The sequence below is a fragment of the Nyctereutes procyonoides genome, unplaced genomic scaffold (genome assembly GCF_905146905.1).
Source record: "Nyctereutes procyonoides isolate TBG_1078 unplaced genomic scaffold, NYPRO_anot_genome, whole genome shotgun sequence".
NCBI lineage: Eukaryota > Metazoa > Chordata > Mammalia > Carnivora > Canidae > Nyctereutes > Nyctereutes procyonoides.
In genome coordinates, this window is record NW_026575125.1 from 105,003,311 (window position 1) to 105,025,693 (window position 22,383).

Consider the following 22,383-nt stretch of genomic DNA (forward strand, 5'->3'; position numbering starts at 1 on the left):
CTGAAATTTATTGCATAGTCTAGGGGGCCAGACACGGTGCTGAACTTTACACCCATGAACTCATTTAATGCTCAAAACAATGTGATGAAGGTACAGAGTCCTAACTATGCTAATTTTGCATAAAGGGGAAACAAAGAAGTTTCGATAATAAAATACATCTTCCCAAATATCCTCAACAAGAATTTTTACTGAATGGGGAAAATTCTGGTGAATGAATATGACTTGGGGGGGAGTACAGATAGTTACTTCATATAGAACAATTACTGAACACCTACAAATAAAAGGCAGGATCTGGGCTTGGCTGTAAGGATGCAACGCAGAACAAGTGAGACAAGGACAAGGCACGCACTTCGAAGGTAAAACTACCAAATTTGGCAAATAAAATATAGAACGCCCGGTTAAGTTTGAATTTCAGATCAATTGTTTCACTCTATGTATGTCTCAAAATGATACACAAAAAAAGTTCTCGTTTAATTCAGATTTAACTGGGCATTGTGTATTTTATCTGTGCCAATCTACTCGTGTTGGAGGGATTACAAAAATTTAAAATTTTTCTAATTTAAAAACTTACGAAAATATTTTAATACAAATAACAAAACAATATGTGTTGTAATTAGTGCTACGGAGGAAGTAAACTAGGTGCTTGGGTGGACAATGTATGGGAGACTCCGTTTCATTTTAGACGTCACATCAGATCTGAATGGAGAAAAACTAGCCATGGGAAAGCTTTTCAGGGAGAGAGAGAGCATTAAGCAGAAAGTGGAGGAAAGAGTGTGCACATATCAAGAGACAGAAAGAGATCCAGGGTGACAGGAATTTCAGGAGAATAAAGAGAGGGAGCCAAGGAGGTAGATAGAATCTTCGAACCCATTAAAAGACTGCAAAGGGTTAAGTGTGAAAGCAGGGGTACCCCTGGGGCTGTGCCAACAGACTTGGAGAGGATAGGGACTTGAATTGGGGTGGTGGCAGTGGAGATAGGGAGGAAGGAACAATTGTTAGGCATATGTGGCAGATAGTGTAGACAGAATTTGCTAATGGATCAGATGGGAAAGGGCTAGGATGGAATTAAGGCATCAGAAGTCAGTATGGATGACTAAGTAAGCATCTGGCATAAATGGTGTGGTGGCTACTTACCAAAATGTTTGCAGTGGAGCAAGTTTGGGATGGGGACATGGAAAAATTTGATGCTTAGAGATCAGGGCTAAATTGTCGCTTACAAATGATAATGCAACAATGAAACCACCAGAAAAGAGAACACTGGGGAAAGAAAGCTTAAGATCACACCTTATTTTTTTAAAGATTTTATTTATTTATTTGAGAGAGCCTGGGCGCGTGCACGAGCAGGGGGGAGGAGCAGAAGGAGAGGGAGAAGCAGGTTCCCAGCTGAGCAGAGAACCCCAGGTGGAGCTGGATCCCAGGACACTGGGATTATGACCTAAGCTGAAGGCAGATGCCCAGCCAATTGAGCCACAAAGACGCCCCAAGATCACACATTATTAACTATAAAATAGGTAGAGGGAGAGAAGCAACCAGAAAGAAATCTACTAAAATGTTACCAGTTTATCTTGGCGGGAGTAGGATCTTTTGACAATTGTTACTTTTCTTCTTCACAGTTATAATTACTCTGCCCATGGTGTATTACTGTGTATATCAGGCAGGTGGTAGTTAATAATGTTCAGGTCAGGGATCCCTGGGTGGTGCAGTGGTTTGGCGCCTGCCTTTGGCCCAGGGTGTGATCCTGGAGACCCGGCATCGAATCCCACATCGGGCTCCCGGTGCATGGAGCCTGCTTCTCTCTCTGCCTGTGTCTCTGCCTCTCTCTCTCTCTGACTATCATAAATAAATAAAAAATTTTAAGAAATAGTGTTCAGGTCACGGGTAAAAAACCCCAAGGAGTTTTTTTTTTTTATGATAGGCACACAGTGAGAGAGAGAGAGAGAGAGAGAGAGAGAGAGAGAGAGAGGCAGAGACACAGGCAGAGGGAGAAGCAGGCCCCATGCACCGGGAGCCCGACATGGGACTCGATCCTGGGTCTCCAGGATCGCGCCCTGGGCCAAAGGCAGGCGCCAAACCGCTGCGCCACCCAGGGATCCCCTGTTTGTTTTTTTTAAATTTTTATTTATTTATGATAGTCACACACACAGAGAGAGAGGGGGGCAGAGACACAGGCAGAGGGAGAAGCAGGCTCCATGCACCAGGAGCCCGACGTGGGACTCGATCCCGGGTCTCCAGGATCGCGCCCTGGGCCAAAGGCAGGTGCCAAACCACTGCACCACCCAGGGATCCCCTCCCAAGGAGTTTTTGGAACCAGCTCTGAATTATTGACATTACTGAAGGGAATAGTACTCAGTAGGGCAAGAATATTTGTTCCTTTATTTCCTAGTCAAATAATGACAAATAAAGCAAAAGTCCTGTCCATTTGTCTTCAGGATGAGTTATGTAAATTACTGTCTGTGGTGATAGTTGGGAATTGGCTAGGCTGGCAAAAAACACTTAAATGCCAGGCTCAGCAAGCAGTCTGCACCCCCAGGAGGAGTCAGGAGAAATCCCTCCCCCTGGATTGACAGGCAATCTCTGTCTCAAATCCCTAGGCTCTAATTCTCAGCCAGGCCTCCGCCAGTTTAGGGCAGAACGGGGCCAACTCTACAATAAATGTGCCTTTCTCCCTGGGTTTCAAAGAGGGAAATGTGCATCTATGTGGACCATATCAGTCTGGTCGTTGCAATTAGTGCCCAGGAGTATGGGGGTAGAGACAGGACTTCCAAGGACAAGAGGCCAGAGTGGGAACAGCGGGAGGGTTAGTTGAGAGAATGGCAGGAGGGCATCGATATGGCTATAGTGCATCTTAGGACAGAGAGGACAAAAGAAGAAACTGGAGAGGGAGATGCAGGGCCTACTGACTAGATCCAGGTAGCAATGAAAAGGGGAGCCTTTTTAAGAGGAGGAAGGAGATAATCAGATTTCATCTTAAAGAGATCACTGTGGCTGCTACCTGGAGACTATATTAGGGGAGGGAGGAACAGGAAGCAAGGTATTACTGATGTAATTCTGGCAAGGAGAGATGGGCCAACTGAGTGTGAGCAAATCTGGCCAAGGGACAGTCCTCAGAGAAGCAGGTCTCACAAGGCCCAAAAATAATCTCTGAAACCCACCCCTCCCCCTCATGGATCCTCTAGATTTTTCCCTTTGTTTCTTTATTTCTACTTCCTCCTTTGGATTATCATTAAATATAGTTGAATGTTCTCTTTACTATTATTTTTCCCTTGGTCTGGTTGTTTCTCTCCAGATGCCATCTCAATGATGGACTGATAGACAGTCAAGCAATATTACTTCACCATTAGTTATCCTTGAATATGATCAGTGCCAAATAAATGTTGGCTGAATGACTTGCAGGCTCTTTTTATTCTCCATGGCACTTAGTTGTTTTTTTTTTTTGTTTGTTTGTTTGATTTATGATAGGCACACAGTGAGAGAGAGGCAGAGACATAGGCAGAGGTAGAAGCAGGCTCCATGCACCGGGAGCCCGACGTGGGATTCGATCCCAGGTCTCCAGGATCGCGCCCTGGGCCAAAGGCAGGCGCTAAACCGCTGCACCACCCAGGGATCCCCCTCCATGGCACTTAGTATGAGATGGGTGCATAACAAGTATTTAATGAATACTATGGTCTTGTCTTAAATTTCAACCTCCCTGTGAAGGGCTCACATTTTTTTTTTTACTACAACAACCAACAACAAAAAGCGCTCCATAGGGATCCCTGGATCCCTATGCTCAGCGATTTGGTGCCTGCCTTCTGCCCAGGGCATGGTCCTGGAGTCCCAGGATCGAGTCCCACGTTGGGCTCCCTGCATGGAGCCTGCTTCTCTCTGCCTGTGTCTTTGCCTCTCTCTCTCTGTGTGTGTGTCTCATGAATAAATAGATAAAATCTTTTTAAAAAAAGCACTCCATAGTTTTAAAATCTTCAAGCAATTGAATGATTAAGAAATAACTCAATTAAAAATTGTATTTAAAAATCTTTAAATATTTTATTTATTTATTTGAGAAAGAGAAAGCACAAGCAGGGGGAGGGACAGAGGGAGAACCAGGCTCCGCATTGAGCAGGGAACCCAATGTGGGGCTCCATCCCAGGCCCCTGGGATCATGACCTGAGCTAAAGGCAGACACTCAACCAATTGAGCCACCCAGACATCCCCCCCCCAAAAAAACTCTTATTTTTTTAAAGATCTTATTTATTCATGAAAGGCAGAGACACAGACAGAGGGAGAAGCAGACTCCCCAGAGGGAGCCTGATGCGGGACTCGATCCCAGGTCTCCAGGATCACACCCTGGGCTGAAGGTGGCACTAAACCGCTGAGCCACCTGGGCTGCCCAAAACTCTTCTTTTAAAGAAGAAACTTCCATTATCAAATTAAGCCTACTCTGAGATGAGTAAATTGAAGCTCTCTGGGCAGGCTTGCATTTTTACATGAAGGGCAGATGTAAGGTCTCTCTGCATCCACTTGTGCCTGTTTTCCCAATGACAGAAAGATATCCTGCCACATGTTCTAAAAACTTGTTATCTTATGTCAAGTAAGGAGGAAGGGAGGGAAGAATTTTATGTGATTAAAGATTGGGAGACTTTCCAAACCACTTAAAGTAGCCACTGTCCAGAAGATAGCCAACTTAGCGATGATAAGCAAGGAACAAAAACTTTTTAAACCAAAGTATAGCTCTAGTATCTTTTTTTAAGGGTTTTTTTTTAAAGATTTCATTTATTTATTCATGAGAATACACAGAGAGGAGAGAGAGAGAGAGGCAGAGACAAAGGCAGAGGGAGAAGCAGGCTCCATGCAAGGAGCCTGATGTGGGACTCGATTCTGGGTCTCCAGGATCACGCCCTGGGCTGTAGGCAGCGCTAAATCGCTGAGCCACCGGGGCTGTCCTAGCTCTAGTATCTTTATAGAAACTGGCTGATGGGACGCCTGGGTGCCTCAGCGGTTGAGCGTTTGCCTTCAGCCCAGGGTGTGATCCTGGAGTCCCAGGATGGAGTCCCGCATTGGGCTCCTACATGGAGCCTGCTTCTCTCTCTGCCTATGTCTCTGCCTCTCTCTCTGTGTGTGTCTCATGAATAAATACATAACATCTTTAAAAAAAAAAAGAAACTGGCTGAAGGAATGAAGATCCAATTCTACTGGACCTTTCTCCACAATGAAGGAGATAATGAGGTTTGTTTTTTTTTTAACCACCACTGAGATCTCATTTATTGCCACAGATGCACAAAATAAATAACCCAACATCACAAAACGTGTTAAATATGGGCCCATTTATACATATGTGGAAAGATGTGAAGCTATATACAAGTATGAGTTTGGGGTCTGGGCCATTCCCAGGTGGAGGAAAGGAGAGGTAGCACCATTTGTTCCTTACTGTGAGCATGTGCAGAGGGAGCCCTAACAAGGTCCCAAAGGGGAACAGGCTATGAGCTTAGGAAGCAGTCACCATGGAGTAGGGCTGGCCTGTCCCCTCCTAGAGGACACTGGAGCCAGGCCAGAAACCAGAGCCCTAGAGCTGTGGAGGAGGACCAGGCCCATCTGGAGAGGAGGCGAGGTGGGGGCCGGGAGAAAACTGCTGCGAGTACCCATCCTGTCTACCCGGTGGCCAGGGCTGGTGTGCTGGGTAGGGATCAGGTGGGAAGGAGGGAGGGGACAGGTGGATGTGCTCCCGGGAGGGAGGGGGGCTCCCTGGCACAGGAGGAAGCCTCCTGGTGGTGGGGTGGTGGGGTGGCGTGGCATGGGCGTGGCGGGTACAGAGCAGCGGGAAAACACGCTCCCCCACCGGGCCCGGCCCCTGGAAGGCGAAGAGTAGGTCTAGGGAGCGGGCGTCAGAGAAGGCTACGCGGCCCCGCTCCCAGTCAAGGTCTATGCGGATGCGCCACGGCAGGGGCCCGGCGCCACCCAGCGGGGTGGGGTCAGGGGCGGTGAGGGCCCACAGGTGGCCGCCGCGGTCCTCCACAGCCCACACGGCCCCCGCGGCCCTTGCGGCACAGCGACTCCCCGGCGGCGCCCAAGGCGTAGTGGCCCTTGGCTTCATCCTCGTCCTCTTGTCCTCCCCAGAGGAGTCTGGGCCGCAGGCGGCATCCGCGGTCTCCACCTCTCAGTAGTGCGGACCAGCCCCAAAGCCCTGTGTGCCCAGTACGGGCCAGGAGCTGATCAAAGCGCGCAGGACCATGGGGGGGCGGGGCGCGGGGGTGGGGGGGGGGCTAGTTGGACACTGCGGTGGTCCGCGGAGACAAGTAGGGGGCGGTGTGCAGTGCCCGGGTCCAGGGTCAAATCCGCTGCCAGTCTGTGGAGCATGTTTTTGACCACTGGATAGTTTTCGGGGAGGTCATCATCTGAGTTAGATGACTTGGGTGTTGGGACATCAAATCTCCTCCACGTCTTCCTTACATCCTCTCCGCTCGGGTCCAGGCAGCCCATTGTGGGGATGCGGCCCCCTCGGCGCCGGAGATAATGAGTTTTAACCAAATTTAATACTTGATTAAAAGGAACTGAAGTATGTCTGAGGAAACATTTCAAATGATGGGATGGAGAACGATGGCTTTTGCAATAAATTGTATTGAGGCACTTAGCCATTTGAAGGGGGGGAAATCTGAATTCCCACCATATTTTTTGCTCTGGAATAAATTCCAGCTTAAAGGTTTTTTTTTTTTGTTTGTTTGTTTGTTTGTTTGTTTTCAGCTTAAAGGTTTTTTTAAAAAAAATTATTTAGCCATGAGAGACACACAGAAAGAGGCAAAAACACAGGCAGAGTAAGAAACAGGCTACCTGTGGGGAGCCGGATGCAGGACTCCATCCCAGTACCCCAAGATCATGACCTGAGCCAAAGGCAGATGCTCAACCACTGAGCCACCCTTGTGCCCCTAGCTCAAAGATTTAAGCGTAAAAGGTAGAACCATAGAAGTAGTAGAAGAAAAATGGGTAGGTGCTTTTATCATCTGGTCAGAAAGACCATCCATCTATTCATTTATATGCTTCGCAAATACTCATTCAAACACAGTGTCTATTCTGTGCCAGCACTGTCTTAGGTGCTAGGACAGCATCACTGAACAAAAGGCTAAGAGTGCCTGCCGATCTGGAGCTAACATTTCAGTTACAGGGAAAGACAGTAAACAATCTAAATCAATCAATCCATCAGTGTGTTTGAAGTTGAAAAGTGCTACGTAAGAAATAGAGTGAGGAAGGAAGGTCTGGAGTATGGAATGAAAGGATGCAACATTGAAACGGTGGATCACAATGGGCTCCATTAAAGTAATATTTGAAGCAAAGATAAAGAAGGGAGTAAACCGTGTGGATATCTGAGGGAAAGTATGCTAGAAAGATGGAAGCCTACCAGCCATGTTGTTTTTGTGGGACCCAAGAAATTAAGAAAATGTCCCCCACCCCGGCCCCTAGATAAGCACGCCCTGAGGCCTGTAGCCCAAGACAGTTCCAAGAAAAACCGCAGAGCACGTCCTATATTGGAATGAGGAACTAAGAGCTTGAGAAACTCCCCCACCCTTACTGGAAATCCCCTAGACCAGCCCATAAAAACCCAGCTATAACCCACCTCGGGGTCCAAGTCCCTGCTCCGCTGTGACGGGTATACTTGGACCCAAGCTCGAGCTTGCTAATAAACCCTCATGTGCTTGCATTGGTGTTGGCTCCTTGGTGGTTTCTCGGATTCGCAATCTTGGGCACAACATTTGGGAGCTCGTCGGGGATCTGAAAGACCCCCAGGACCCCACCCGGAGGGTCCCATGCCTGGTGAGTGCACTCAACTTTTTCTACCTTTTGCGCACATATTTTCTGAGAGTTCCATGCTGTATTTCTACCTGTAGGAATTCCAAACTGTTTTAGGTCAACATTGGCTTAGGCGGACGCGCTGGCAAGCTGTCAACCAGGGGTCTTGGGAGACATCCCTTGCCCCCGCCAGGAGGACGAAGTCCTCATCTGTGAGGAGGGCCGACTGCCATTACGGACAGCCAGCCCTTCAGTTTACTTTCTGTTTTGTCTCCGTGGCCGCATTGGAACGTTTGTCTGTGTTACTGTGTCCTTGTTAATCGTCATAACTGTCTGTGCCTTGGTGTGGACTGGGGACATAAGGGGCAGACACAAACCACCCCCCTGTCTCTTATGCTCTCCCACTTCTCGGACAGTAGGGAAAGAGGTCATAATCTGAACACAGACATACGGAGAGGGAAATTTCAAACTTACTGCATGTCAGAATGGCCAACCTTTGATGTGGGATGGCCCCGAGAAGGAACTTTCCACCTATAGGTTAAGGCTGTGATCTTCAGGAATAAACCAGACAGCCACCCTGACCAGGTGCCCTACATCCTGGTCTGGCAGGACATGATCGAGAATCCCCCTCCTTGGCTAAAACCATTTTTACCCCCCAAAGCAGGACCTACCAAGATTCTAGCCCCGCGAAAGGCAAGGCCGAGAAGGAGACTGACTCTAAGACCAAAACGCCCCTTTATCCGGTCTTGCAGGATTCCTCTCCAGAGGACCTGATTCCCTCGCTGCCCTACCAGGCACCCCCTCCCCCTTCCGCCCCTCCATTGGAGGCACCAGGGGCTGCAGAAGGGGCTCCACCCCTCCCTGACGAGGGAGTTCCTGTGCGCTGGCCAGTGGCAGAGACACACCAACAGAGCCACTGGGTGGCCCCACCTCCAAATGTGGGGCCGGCCAACTCCACTGCCCTTCCCCTCCGCGCCATGGGGCCTCCCGTGGAGAATAGAGAACAACCAATGTTATATTGGCCATTCTCCACCAGTGATTTATATAATTGGAGAACCCATAATGCAAGGTTCTCTGATAACCCGAAAGATCTAATCGGGCTTTTAGATACTGTTCTCTTTACCCACCAGCCTACTTGAGATGACTGCCAACAGCTCTTCCAGGTTCTCTTCACCACCGAAGAGAGAGAACGAATTCAGGTGGAAGCCCGGAAGTCTGTCCTGGGAGAGGACAGACAGCTGACTCAAAACCCAGACCTCAGAAACGCTGCCTTCCCCTTATCCCACCCTACCTGGGACTACAACTCGGCTGAAGGTAAGGAGAGACTCTGGGTCTACCGCTAGACTCTAATGGCAGGTTTCAAGGCTGCTCCGCACAAGCCTAACAATCTGGCCAAGGTATATGATGTGAGAAGGTAAGGATAAGAGTCCAGCAGTCTTCTTAGAGTCATAGAGGCTTTTAGTCAGTACACCCCTATGAACCCAGAAGCCCCAGAAACAAAGCCTGAAATTATCATGGCTTTTGTTAACCAGGTTGCTCCAGACATCAAAAGAAAATTGCAAAGAGTAGAGAGACTAGGAGAGAAGAGCTTGCAGGACTTAGTAATAGTAGCAGAAAGAGTTTATAATAGAGAAAGTCCAGAAGAACAACAAACTAAACTAAGCGACCGGCAGACCCAAAACCTGGCCAAGATACTGCTGGCCACAACCATGGATGACCCACAGGAAAAACAGAGGCACCTCAAGAAGCTGGCTTCAGGGACAGGTAAGGAGGATGGCCCTGGTCCCCATTAGGAGTGCCCTAAACTGAACAAAAACCGATGTGCTTATTGCAAAGAAGAGGGCCACTGGGTGAAAGACTGCCCTAACAAAAGACCTAAGGCCCCTGCTAAGATCTTGGAAATGGAGGACCTGGATGACTAGGGGAGTCGGAGTTTGGCACCCCTCCCTGAGCCCAGGGTAACTCTCAGAGTGGAGGGGCAACCCGTTGAATTCCTAGTGGACACTGGGGCACTACACTCGATTTTATTACAACCCCAAGAGAAATTGGCAAGCAAGACTTCATTGGGTGCAAGGGGCCACGGGCAAAAAATAGTACTCATGGACTACCCGAAGAACTGTGGATCTTGGCATGGGCCAGGTATCCCACTCCTTCATGGTTATCCCTGAGTGTCCCTACCCATTGTTAGGTTGGGACTTGCTCACCAAGATGGGGGCACAAATTCACTTCCACCCCGAAGGGGCAAAAATCCTAAACAAGGAGGGGCATCCGATTCAGTTGCTTGTCCTAGGTCTAGAGGACAAATATCATCTCCACCAAACGCCCTCAGCCCCAATGACTGACATTGACCGTTGGCTGCAGGAATTTCCCCAAGCATGGGCAGAAACTGGGGGAATTGGGCTGGCCCGGCACCGACTGGCCATATACATAGAACTAAAGACGGGGGCAGACCCTGTCAGGGTCCGCCAATACCCCATGCCTCCTGTTCATGCTACGAGCGGGAATCACAACCCACATACGGCAACTACTGGACTCGGACAGTAGTCTTCTACTGTCTGAGAGGCCTTGCCAATCGGCATGGAACACTCCCTTGCTGCCGGTGCGGAAACCGCACTCTAACGATTAAGTCAACCGGCAAGTAGAGGATATGCACCCTACGGTCCCAAACCCATACACCCTCCTCTCCACCTTGCCTCCAGACAAAACTTGGTATATGGTATTAGATTTAAAAGATGCCTTTTTCAGCCTGCCTTTAGCACCCAAGAGCCAAGACCTTTTCGCCTTTGAATGGACGGACCTTAAGAAAGGCATCACTAGCCAGCTCACCTGGACTCGACTACCACAATGATTCAAAAATTCACTAACCATCTTCAATGAGGCCTTACACGAAGACTTGGGTGAGTTCCGTTCCGAGCACCCTCATTTGACCTTATTGCAATATGTGGATGATATCCTGTTGGTGGCGGAGGACCAGGACACTTGCCTGTGAGGCAGCAAGGACTTATTCCAGACAATAGCAGCTCTAGGATACCGGGCCTCAGCTAAAAAAAGCCCAGATCTGCAGAGCAGAGGTGAGCTACCTAGGGTACAAATTAAAGGATGGACAGAGATGGTTGATGGATGCGTGGAAGGAAACCATCCTAATGATCCCACAGCTGCAAACCATCCTCCAGGTATGTGAGTTCCTGGGGTCAGCAGGGTTCTGTTGATTATGGATTCCAGGTTTTGCCAAGATGGCCAGACCCCTCTATGAGGCTACCAGGCACCAGCAAAATTTTGAATGGACAGAGGCCATGAACACAGCCTTTAATGACCTTAAACAGGCCTTGCTGTCTTCCCCGGCTCTCGGGTTACCCGACCTAACCAAGCCCTTCTACCTGTATGTGGATGAGAAAGACAAGGTGGCAAAAGGGGTCCTTGTCCAGTACATAGGTCCCTGGAAGAGACCCATAGCCTATCTTTCCAAAAAGCTGGACATGGTGGCTGCTGGGTGGCCCCCATGCTTAAACATTATTGCTGTGGTGGCCACTATGGTCAAGGACGCAGACAAGCTGACCATGGGGCAAGAACTGTATGTTACCACCCCACATGCTATTGAAGGGGTACTCAAACAGCCCCCAGACCGCTGGATCAGCAATGCTCATCTGACCCATTATCAGAGCCTACTGCTAAACCCCACCAGAATTTTATTCAAGCCACCGACAACCCTGAATCCGACAACGCTACTCCCTAACCCAGAGTGAGACCCCCTTCTGCATGACTGTCAAGAAATTTTGGCACAGGTGCACGGAATCAGAGCTGATCTCCAGGACCAGCCACTGCCGAACATGGATGCCACCTGGTATATGGATGGCAGCAGTTTTGTCCAAGAAGGAATCAGATACGTGGGGGCAGCCGTAACCACGGAAACGGACACCATCTGGGCAGAGCCATTGGCAGCCGGAACATTGGCTCAACGGGCAGAACTGATCGCACTGGCCAAGGTGCTAACCATGGGAGAAGGTAAATGAATAAACATTTACACCGACAGCAGGTACGCCTTTGCCACCGCTCATATCCACGGAGCCCTTTACAGAGAGAAAGGGCTTCTGACAGCAGAAGGAAAGACTATTAAAAACAAAACAAGAGATCCTTGAACTCCTGAGGGCCCTCTGGCTGCCCAAGGCACTAGCTATCATCCATTGTCTGGGACACCAAAAAGCAGATACACTAGTAGCTAGGGGAAACTGGCTAGCTGATTCAAAAGCAAAGGAGGCAGCCCTTTCAGTGACCCAGATCTTAACAACCACACTACCCGATCCGGGGGCACCGACCCTGCTGGACACCCCCAACTGTACTGATGCTGACTTACACTGGATCAAACGCTTGCCTATGACCCAATGCTGGTGGAGAGCCACAGACTCCAGCATCATCCTGCCAGAGGAACTAGGACGGCGAGTCCTATCCAAAATGCATCGGAGTACAGAGGTGTTCCCCACCAAGCACAAAACAGCGCAAATTGTGACCAAAAAGCTGCTGGAGGACATTCTGCCAAGGTATGGACTTTCTTCCAGGATTGGATCTGACAATGGACCAGGGTTCATTTCTAAGGTAACCCAGGGAATAGCACAAATACTGGGGGTGGGGGGGGCAGATTGGAAATTACATTGTGCTTACAGACCCCAGAGCTCAGGTCAAGTAGAAAGGATGAATAGGACATTAAAAGAGACCTTAACTAAATTAGCCTTGGAGACTGGCAGGGACTGGGTGACTTTCCTCCCCTTTGCCCTATATAGGATGAGGAATTCACCATATAAGATGGGACTGACTCCCTACAAAATCATGTTTGGTATACCCCCACCTATCATTCCTACCCTGAAACCCGAGGTGCTTGCTGAGTTCAATGACCAACAACTTATTTTCTCCCTCCAAATGTTACAAAGAGCCCATGAGCAGGTATGGCCTAAGCTGAGGGCCCTCTACGAGACTGGGCTGCCCCCGGACCCCCATCGATATCGACCTGGGTGTTGGGTGTACATGCGGAGACACCAACAGCAGATGCTCCAACTTCGCTGGAAAGGACCCTACATTGTGATCCTGACTATGCCCACCGCTCTCAAGGTCGACGGAATAACTCCCTAGGTCCACTACACCCACATCCGGCTAGCTGATCCACACGCCATGCTCAAGGACTTTGTTCCAGAATGGAAGAGTCAGCCCAACAAGGACAATCTGTGTCAGGCCAGGGGCTCTGCATAGGCACTCCTCCATGCCACTACTAGTAGCTTTTGTCAGGGACCGGGTTACCAGATTCTGTGCATTACACAGCCTGTAAACAGTACTGGGTATCATCTACCACCCCAAAACAGTTGGTGGGCCTGTTCTGAGGGATTAAAGCCCTGCGCTCACGGACAGGTTATAAACAGAACTGGGGGCTTCTGTGTGCTGGTTCAACTACTCCCTAGAATCATCTCAGTGGATGGACCCAGGTACCCACGGGTGAAATCCCATCTCTGTTGTCACCATCGCCACCCTACTAGGAATTGGTTTGGCTGGCACAGGAACAGGTATTGCTTCACTGGCCACCCAAGCTTCCCACTGCAAAGGTCAGGGAAGGACTGGCCAGGCAAAAACGAGCGCAAGAGCAGCAACAGGGGTGGTTTGGATCCTGGTTCGATCATTCCCCCTGGCTAATTACCTTGTTGTCCTCCCTAGCTGGCCCCCTCCTCCTCCTCCTCCTCCTTCTGAAGGCAGCAATACCAGCCACTCAACTTTCAGGACCCATGATTGGGTCCTGCATTGGGTTCCTCTGAAAAAGGGGGGAATGTGGGACCCAAGAAATTCAGAAAATGTCCCCCACCCCTGGCCCCTAGATAAGCACAGACTTGATCCCAGGACCCTGGGATTATGACCTGAGCCAAAGGCAGAGACTCAACCAACCACTGAGCCACCCAGGTGCCCCAAGGGTAAGATTCTTATGCAGATTTAAGTCATTACCTTCTCCATTAATAAGAATTTCTAGGGATTTAGAGACATCCTTTTCTTCCTGGTACCTGCTACGCAGTGGGAGACACCCTAACGAATGGAGATTCCCTTATAAATGTTAATATGTCTGGGCCCCTGGGTGGCTCAGCTGGTTAACTGTCTGACTCATGATTTGGGTTCAGGTCATGATCTTAAGGATCCTGAGATCGAGCCTCACATCGGGCTCTGTGCTCAGTCTGGAGTCTGCTTGTCCCTCTCCCTCTGCTCCTCCCCCCATCCCACCCCTGCTCTCTCTATCTCTACAATAAGTAAACAAAATATTTTTAAAATAAGTAAAAATAAATGTTAATGTGTCTCACAAAAAGGCAACTTCTACTTGGGTTTTTATTTTATTTTTTTATTTTAAAGATTTATTTGTTTATTTGTGAGAGACAGAGAGAGAGACAGAGAGAGACAGAGAGAGAGAGAGAGAGAGAGAGGCAGAGACACAGGCAGAGGGAGAAGCAGGCTCCTTACAAGGAGCCCGATGCGGAACTTGATCCCGGATCCTAGAATCACGCCCTGAGCCGAAGGCAGATGCTCAACCTCTGAGCCACCCAGGCATCCCCTACTTGGGTTTTTAGAACTTCTCTTGACTTTGCAGTTCTTAAAAAATAATCATCTTAAAATAACCCTTTTGCCAAAGAGGCCTATTTTGAGGTGCCAAATTCTGCTCCTTTGCCTTCTTTTTCTTTCTTTTTTTAATGATTTTATTTATTAATTCATGAGAGAGAGAGAGAGAGAGAGAGAGAGAGAGAGAGAGCAGAGACATAGGAAGAGAGAGAAGCAGGCTCCATGCAGGAAGCTGTGTAGAACTCAGTCCCAGTACATCAGGATCATGCTGTAAGCTGAAGACAGACGCTCAACCACTGAGCTATCCAGGTGTCCCTGCTCCCTCACCTTCTACTTGGACTGAAATCAACAGACTTGAGTAGAGGAGTGACTTACCTGTCTTGCCTCATAACAGTATCACATTGGTCACTCTGTCCAGAATACACTGTAGGGAACAAGAGTGAGAACAGGGACCAGTGAGAAGACTATTGTGATAATGCCTGGGATGGAGGCGACAGCAGTGGAGGTGGTGAGAAGTTGTTATGTTCTGGATATACTTTGAAGGTTTAAGTAAAAGGACTTTCTTTTTTTTTTTTTTATTTATGACAGTCACAGAGAGAGAGAGAGAGAGGCAGAGACACAGGCAGAGGGAGAAGCAGGCTCCATGCACCGGGAGCCTGACGTGGGATTCGTTCCCGGGTCTCCAGGATCGCGCCCTGGGCCAAAGACCGGCGCTAAACCATTGCGCCACCCAGGGATCCCGCAAAAGGACTTTCTGACACAAAATCCAGGTGGCATGAATAAAAAGACTGATTTATCTGGGTATAAGGGCATTCATTCATTCTCAAATGTCTTTGATAGGCTCATTCTTTTCCAGTAGGTCTTTAAATATTAGAGTTTTTTCCCTCTTATTGCACGATCCTCTCACCTTTTCATTCTGTCCTCTCTCCTTAGGCAATGGTATCCATTACCAGAGTGTCCACTACAATAAATATCCTTATGACTCTGTATTTATATTTCCATGCCAGATCTCTCACTTGAGAGAGACCTGCACATCCAACGTCCTGTCACACATTACCACTTGGCTGCCTCAGGTTCATTACTTCATTCCCTGGCTGAATATTTATCAGATACCTACTATGCATTAGTCACCAAGATTGGGACTTGCATTGTTGGGGAGGAAAAATCTCTGTTATTCAAGGTTTTTCTGGATGGTTTAAGAATTAAATTGACACGAGACATATTAACAGGAGAAAATCTAATTTAATTATGTCCCTACAGGGAATCCACTAAAAGAAAAAAAGAGAGAGAGAGAGAGAGAGAGAGAGAGAGAGAGAGAGAGATTCCAAAGACAGGAAAAGGGAAGTAGGTATGTCATTCTAGACTAAGGAGAAGGCTATAGGAGTTTGGGATTTCAAAGGGAAGGCAGGCAGTTCACAAGGAGATGAAAAAGAGCAAATGTTTGGTAAACAAGTGTTTGCCAGGCTGTATAGAAACGATGGGGCACAGAATTCTAACAGGCTTCACTAAGTTCCTCTCTGTCTCCGCCTAGTTCTGAGTTCTACTATAGTCACCTATGGTGATAGCTCCCTTCCTGGAGCAGGTCCTCTATTTAGATTCTTTTTTTTTTAAGATTTATTTATTTATTTATGATAGACATAGAGAGAGAGGCAGAGACACAGGAGGAGGGAGAAGCAGGCTTAATGCCGGGAGCCCGACGCTGTACTCGATCCCAGGACCCCAGGATCGCGCCCTGGGCCAAAGGCAGGCACTAAACTGCTGAGCCACCCAGGGATCCCCCTATTTAGATTCTTTTAAGCAGTTAAGGGGACAATAGAAAAAAACTTCTTAAGTCCTCTGGTTTTTAAAAATTATTTAGGATCCCTGGGTGGCTCAGTGGTTTAGTGCTTGCCTTCAGCCTAGGGCATGATTCTGGAGTCCTGGGATCGAGTGCCATGTTGGGCTCCCTGCAGGAGCCTGCTTCTCCCTCTGCCTGTGTCTCTACCTCTCTCTCTGTGTGTCTCTCATGAATAAATGGGTAGAATTTTTTAAAAAAATAAAATAAAAACATAAAAATAAAAATTATTTTTTAAAAAAGATTTTATTTATTCATTTGAGATGAGAGAGGGAGAAAAAGGAGGGAGGATGGACAGAGGGAGAGGGAGAAGCAGACTCTCTGCTGAGCAGGAAGCCTGATATGGGGCTCCATTCTAGGACCCTGAGATCATAACCTGAGCTGAAGGCAGATGCTTAAGTGACTGAGCCACTAGGCACCCTGAGTCTTCTGTTTTTGTTTTTGTTTTTTAATAATCAGCACCTGGCTGGCTCAGTCAGTAGACCATGCGACTCTTGATCTTAGGGTCATGAGTTCAAGCCCCATGTCAGGCATACTTTTTTACTTAAAAAATAAAAATCATCAGCCTAAAGTAACCCATATGCCAGAGAGACACATTTTGGAGTGGCACATTTTGCTTCCCTACAGTATACAGTGGTGAATAAAATGGACTTTGTCCCTGCCCTCATGAAACTTATATTTTAGTTGCTCTGTGTGTGTGTGTGTGTGTGTGTGTGAAAGAGAGAGAGAGAGAATGAGAGAGATAAAAGAGACAAAATAGTGAAAACCACTATGAAGAAAACAGTTGTAGTGAGAGTGAATTTTTTGAAAAGTACATGTGTGCAAGGGGTGGAAACCTACTTACTATAGCCAGGGGAGATCTCTCTGAGGAAATGACATGGAAGCTGAGTGTTCTTAATGGTGAGAAACAACCACCCATCGGAAGAACTGTTGGAAGAACATTCTAGATAGCAGCAACAGCATGTGCAAAGGCCCTATGGAGGAAAAGAATTTGATGTGTTTGAAGAACTTAAATGAAGCCCCTTTGGAAAATGGAGATTAAGGAAAATGATGACAAGTGATGTACTTGGAAGATTGGGAAAGTGTCAGATCATCCAGGACCTTGCAAGTCATGCCTAAGATTTGGGGGGTTTATGTTAAGTACAATAGGAAGCCACCAGAGGACTTCAGTCAAGAAGAAAAACTTGAGCTGATTTGTAGTTTTGAAAGATCACTCTAGCAGCTGAGGAGAGAATGAATTATAAAGGGGCGAGCACACAGGCTGGAAAACCACTTGGGAGTTTAAGGCAGTATTCAGAGTGGCATAGGACACAGGGTACGCTGGGGTAGTGGTTGAGGAGATAGAGAAGCGTGGATAGATCAGAAAGATGGTTAGGAAGCTGAAACAATGCAGAATAGCCTACCTAAGTACTAGACCCTGATGCTAAAACGCCTGGTTTGAAGCCAGGCTTTGCCGTGTCCAAACTGTACCAAACTGAATTTGGACCAATTACTAATTTCTCTGTACCTCAGTGTCTTCATTTACAAAATGAATATAAGGCAGCCTGGGTGGCTCAGCGATTTAGTGCTGCCTTCAGCCCAGGGTGTGATCCTGGATACCTGGGATCGAGTCCCACATCAGGCTCCCTGCATGGGGCCTGATTCTCCCTCTGCCTGTGTCTCTGCCTTTCTCTCTGTGTCTCTCATGAATAAATAAATAAAATCTTTTAAAAAATAGCACTTATAAGAAGTGTCAGGATTAAATGAATTTCATATATACAATATATTTATAACATTTCCTAGGGAATGGTAAGCATTTTATTAAGTGTTAACTATTGACATTGTGATGATTGGCTTTGGGAGGAAGGAATCCATGGTGATGCCATGTTTCTAGCATGAGATACTGGATTTCTTTTTGAGACACTAAGGTGGCAAAACCCATCTTGGGTGAAACCAATAATTTACTTTCCCCATATCTACCGGGAAAAGTGACACAATCCGGTCTGTTATAAAATTCCTGATTACAGACTTCAAGTGATACTTCAGTATTGCCCAGTAATTTTACTACATATCTTTAGCCAATTAACTGTCCTACCTACTGATCATTTTTTAGAACATTCTCCACTCTTATCTAACCTCCTAACCCAGCACTACTTCCCTCCTGTCCCAACCTGAACAATATTTGACCTCGGGGTGCCTGGATGGCTCAATTGGTTAGGTGTCTGTCTTTTGCTCTGATGGTGGTCCCAGGCTCTTTGTTTGGCAGGGGGGTCTGCTTCTCCCTCTCTCTCTGCCCCCACCCACATATGTTCTCTCTCTCAAATTAATATATAAAATTATTTTAATATTGAATAAATTCAATTTAATATCAATTTAATATTGAATAAATTCAATCCACGCAGGGATTGAACCCATGACCCTGAGATCATGACTGAGAGCTGATGGCTCAGCCAACTGAGCCAACCAGGTGCCCCAATATCTGACCTCAATTCTTCTTTTGTAGACAAAATAGAAGGCAGTAAATGAGAAACCCCTCATCTTTTGGTTACCAATCATGTATATCTCTACATCTCGACCCATCCATCCTACCTTCCTTCCCTCCTGCTAAGTAGAAAAGAAGCTCCCACGGAGTAGTTAGCCTCCACCCCCAATAGCCCCATTGACAATGTCTGGGAACTTGTTAGAAATGCAAATTTGCAGACTCCACCTCCAGACTTGCAGAATCCCAAACTGGTGGAGGAAGGGGCAGCAATCAGCGTTTTGACAAGCTCTCCAGGGAACTCTGCTGCACAACCAAGTCGGGGAACCAATGTAATGAAAGAATAGTGGCTCTTCTCATTTAATAAGGCCAGTTCTTCTGCCTGTGTTTTGGACAATGTCCTCCCCTGCTTTCTTGGGGATTTTGTCATTAATTCTTCTTCTTCTTTTCTTGTGTACATTCAACCATTCCTCAACTGGACCTTTCTCCTGCACATTAAAACATGCATCAGCCTTTCTCATATAGAAACCCCCCTCTGGGGTGTGTGGCTGGCTCAGTTAGTGGAGAATGTTTACTCTTGATCTCAGAGTTGTGAGTTCAAGCCCCACATTGAGCATAGAGGTCACTTTAAAAAAAAAAAGAAAAGACCCCCCCCCACTCAGTCTTTCATTCTGTTCTGGCTACCACTTGATAATTTTCCTCCTCTCCACAGCCAAACATCTTGAAAGAATTGAGCAGCTGGGACAGTGGGTCATCAGTAGCCGTGTGAGACTCCCATTGCTGGTGGGAAGAAAACTTGGTACAGTCATTTGGGGAGGGAGTTTGGTAGTATCTATGAAAATATTGAAAGGCAAGCAGTGTCTATGAAAATTTATTTAAAAAATTATTTATTTATTCATGAGAGGCACAGAGAAAGGCACAGACACAGGCAGAGGGAGAAGCAGGCTCCCGGGGACCCCTGGGTGGCTCAGTGGTTTTGCGCCTGCCTTTGGCCCAGGGGCGTGGTCCTGGAGTCCTGGGATCCAGTCCCACATCCGGCTCCTGGCATGGAGCCTGCTTCTCCCTCCTCCTGTGTCTCTGCCTCTTCTCTCTCTATGTCTATCATATATAAATAAAAATAAATCTTAAAAAAAAAGTAGAAGCAGGCTCCCTATGGGGAGCTTGATGCAGGACTCAATCCCAGGACCTGGGGATCATGTCCTGAGCGGAAGGCAGATGCTCAACGTTGCACTGAGCCACCCAGGCGCCCCTCTATGAAAATTTAAATGAACATACCTTCCTTGTTGCCTTCTCTCCCCAGGCCATTGCATATATGGAGTTTTTTGTGCAGAATTGTTAGTGACTGGGGAAAAAGGTGGAAACAACTTAAATGACTATCAACAGAGGAATGCTGAATAAATAATGATATACTCGTAGTATGTGATATCGGTAGCACATCTGTTAAAACACTGAAGTTGGGATGCCTGGGTGGCTCTGCGGTTGAGCACCTGCCTTCGGCCCGGGGTGTGATTCTGGAGTCCGGGGATCAAGTCCCGCATGGGGCTCCCTGCATGGAGCCTGCTTCTCTCCCTGCCTAGGTCTCTGCCTCTCTGTGTCTCTCATGAATAAAGAAACAAAAATCTTTTTATTTTTTTTTCTTTTTTTTTTTAATTTTTATTTATTTATGATAGTCACACAGAGAGAGAGAGAGAGGCAGAGACACAGGCAGAGGGAGAAGCAGGCTCCATGCACTGGGAGCCGGACGTGGGATTCGATCCCGGGCCTCCAGGATCGCACCCTGGGCCAAAGGCAGGCGCCAAACCGCTGCGCCACCCACGGATCCCCCAAAAATCTTTTTAAAGAAACACTGAAATACATCATTCTATACATCGTGTTATACTATATGTAAAATAGGTACATGTAAAATATGCATAAGTATATGCATGTATGTATATGCTTGTACATGTGTAAAATTAAACTACAGATAACAATAACATGTTAATACATAGAAAGGCCAGACCAAACAATTAACAATGGTTACCTCTGGAAGGTGGGGAATACCAGGATTGGTGGTAGTGGTCAGAGGATTTTAGTCTTCTCTGTAATGTTCTAATTTTGATACAGGAGAAATATATTTCTGTATCACTTATGCAATTAAAAGTTAATCAAATTAAAGAAAGAGTTGTCTCTAGCAACTACCTTCATTTCATCACCTGTTACTCAATGCTCAATCTGCTCCAATCTGGCTTATGTCCTGGTAATTTTCCCTCAGATAGCTCTCTCTCATATCTGTGTCACCAAATCAAAAAGATAAGATGTTGCCTGCTATTTTATTTGGCCTTTTTTGTTCTTGACCACTTTCTCCTTGAAACACTCTCTTTCCTTGGCTTCCAAGCCCTTTTATATTTAACATCCACAGTTCTGGTTTCCACCTACCTCTCTGTCTGCTCCTTCTCTAGCAACTCTGCAGCTTATCACTTTCTACTAGATCACAAATTGTTGATATTTTTCAAAGACTGGCTCTAGATCCTCTTCTGCTCTCATTCTGTACTCTCCTATTATGTAATTTCTTTCTATCATCCATAAGCCATCAATTTCCAAATTTGTGGCTGGAAATTTCCATTCCAGAGCTATATATGCATGCTTGAAGTCTCCTTTTGTGAAATCTTGTCATTTGCAAAGATGTGATGGAGCTAGGGGGTATTATGCTAAGCGAAATAAGTCAGTCAGAGAAAGACAAATACCATAGGATTTCACTCAGATGTGAAATTTAAGAAACAAAACAGATGAACATAGGGGAAGGGAAGGAAAAATAAAATGAGATAAAAACAGAGAGGAAGGCAAACCATAAGAGATTCAACTATAGAGAACAGACTGGGAATTGCTAGAGCGGAGGTGGGAGGGGAGATGGGGTAACTGGGTGAATGGATATTAAGGAGGGCACTTGATGTAATGAGCACCGGGTGTTATATGCAACTGATGAATCACTAAATTTTACCTCTGAAACTAATCATACACTATGTTAACTAAATTGAATTTAAATTAAAAAAAAGAAATCTCCATTTGTAACTTTCAGGGTCTCCTCAGAATATAACAGTTACAAAAAGAACCCTCCTGATCTCTCTCTGTTACCCCAAAACCTGGTCCCCTTCCAATGCCATGCCTCAGTGAATGGCTCCACCATACAGTCACTTGTGCAAGGCAGCAGCCTATGAATCAGCATGACACTTCCCTCTCCCTCTAATCCCTGATATAATCCATCAATCATCAAATCCTATCAGTTTTAACTCCTAAATATTTCATTATGTCCATGGTTAACACTAGGTTAATGCTCTAGTCAAGAGGTTCCTAAAGTTTGTTTTGAGAACTCTGGGGGATCCAGACACATATCTGGTGCTTAAAAGAAGGTGAAAATTTTGCATAGTACCAAGATATTATGTGCCTTTTTCTTTCTTTCTTTTTTTTAAATTTGCATTTATTCTATGCAGAATTTACTCCCGGGCCATAAGTTTTTGTTTCTTAGTTTCTTCTGGGATATCTTTTACTTCTGTGCAATCTCCTCTTCTGGTTTAGGAACAATCTGCTCTTTTTCAGTAAGAATCATCTCGATGTGGCAGGGAGAGCCCATGTATGGATTTTTTTTAATTAATTTTTTATTGGTGTTCAATTTACCAACATACAGAATAACACCCAGTGCTCATCCCGTCAAGTGTCCCCCTCAGTGCCCGTCACCCATTCACTCCCACCACCTGCCCTCCTCCCCTTCCACCACCCCTCGTTC

The 22,383-nt window shown here is 46.7% G+C and overlaps 1 protein-coding gene across 1 annotated transcript; it reads right to left on the reverse strand.

Moving 5' to 3' along the window:
* Positions 1-5,539: 5,539 nt before the first annotated feature.
* Positions 5,540-6,609, reverse strand: RNF39 (ring finger protein 39). The gene is given in 5 exon segments (XM_055338123.1): positions 5,540-6,008; positions 6,010-6,077; positions 6,080-6,172; positions 6,174-6,215; positions 6,217-6,609. Coding segments are annotated over 5 exon segments (1,065 nt in total).
* Between the last annotated feature and the right edge of the window lie 15,774 nt (positions 6,610-22,383).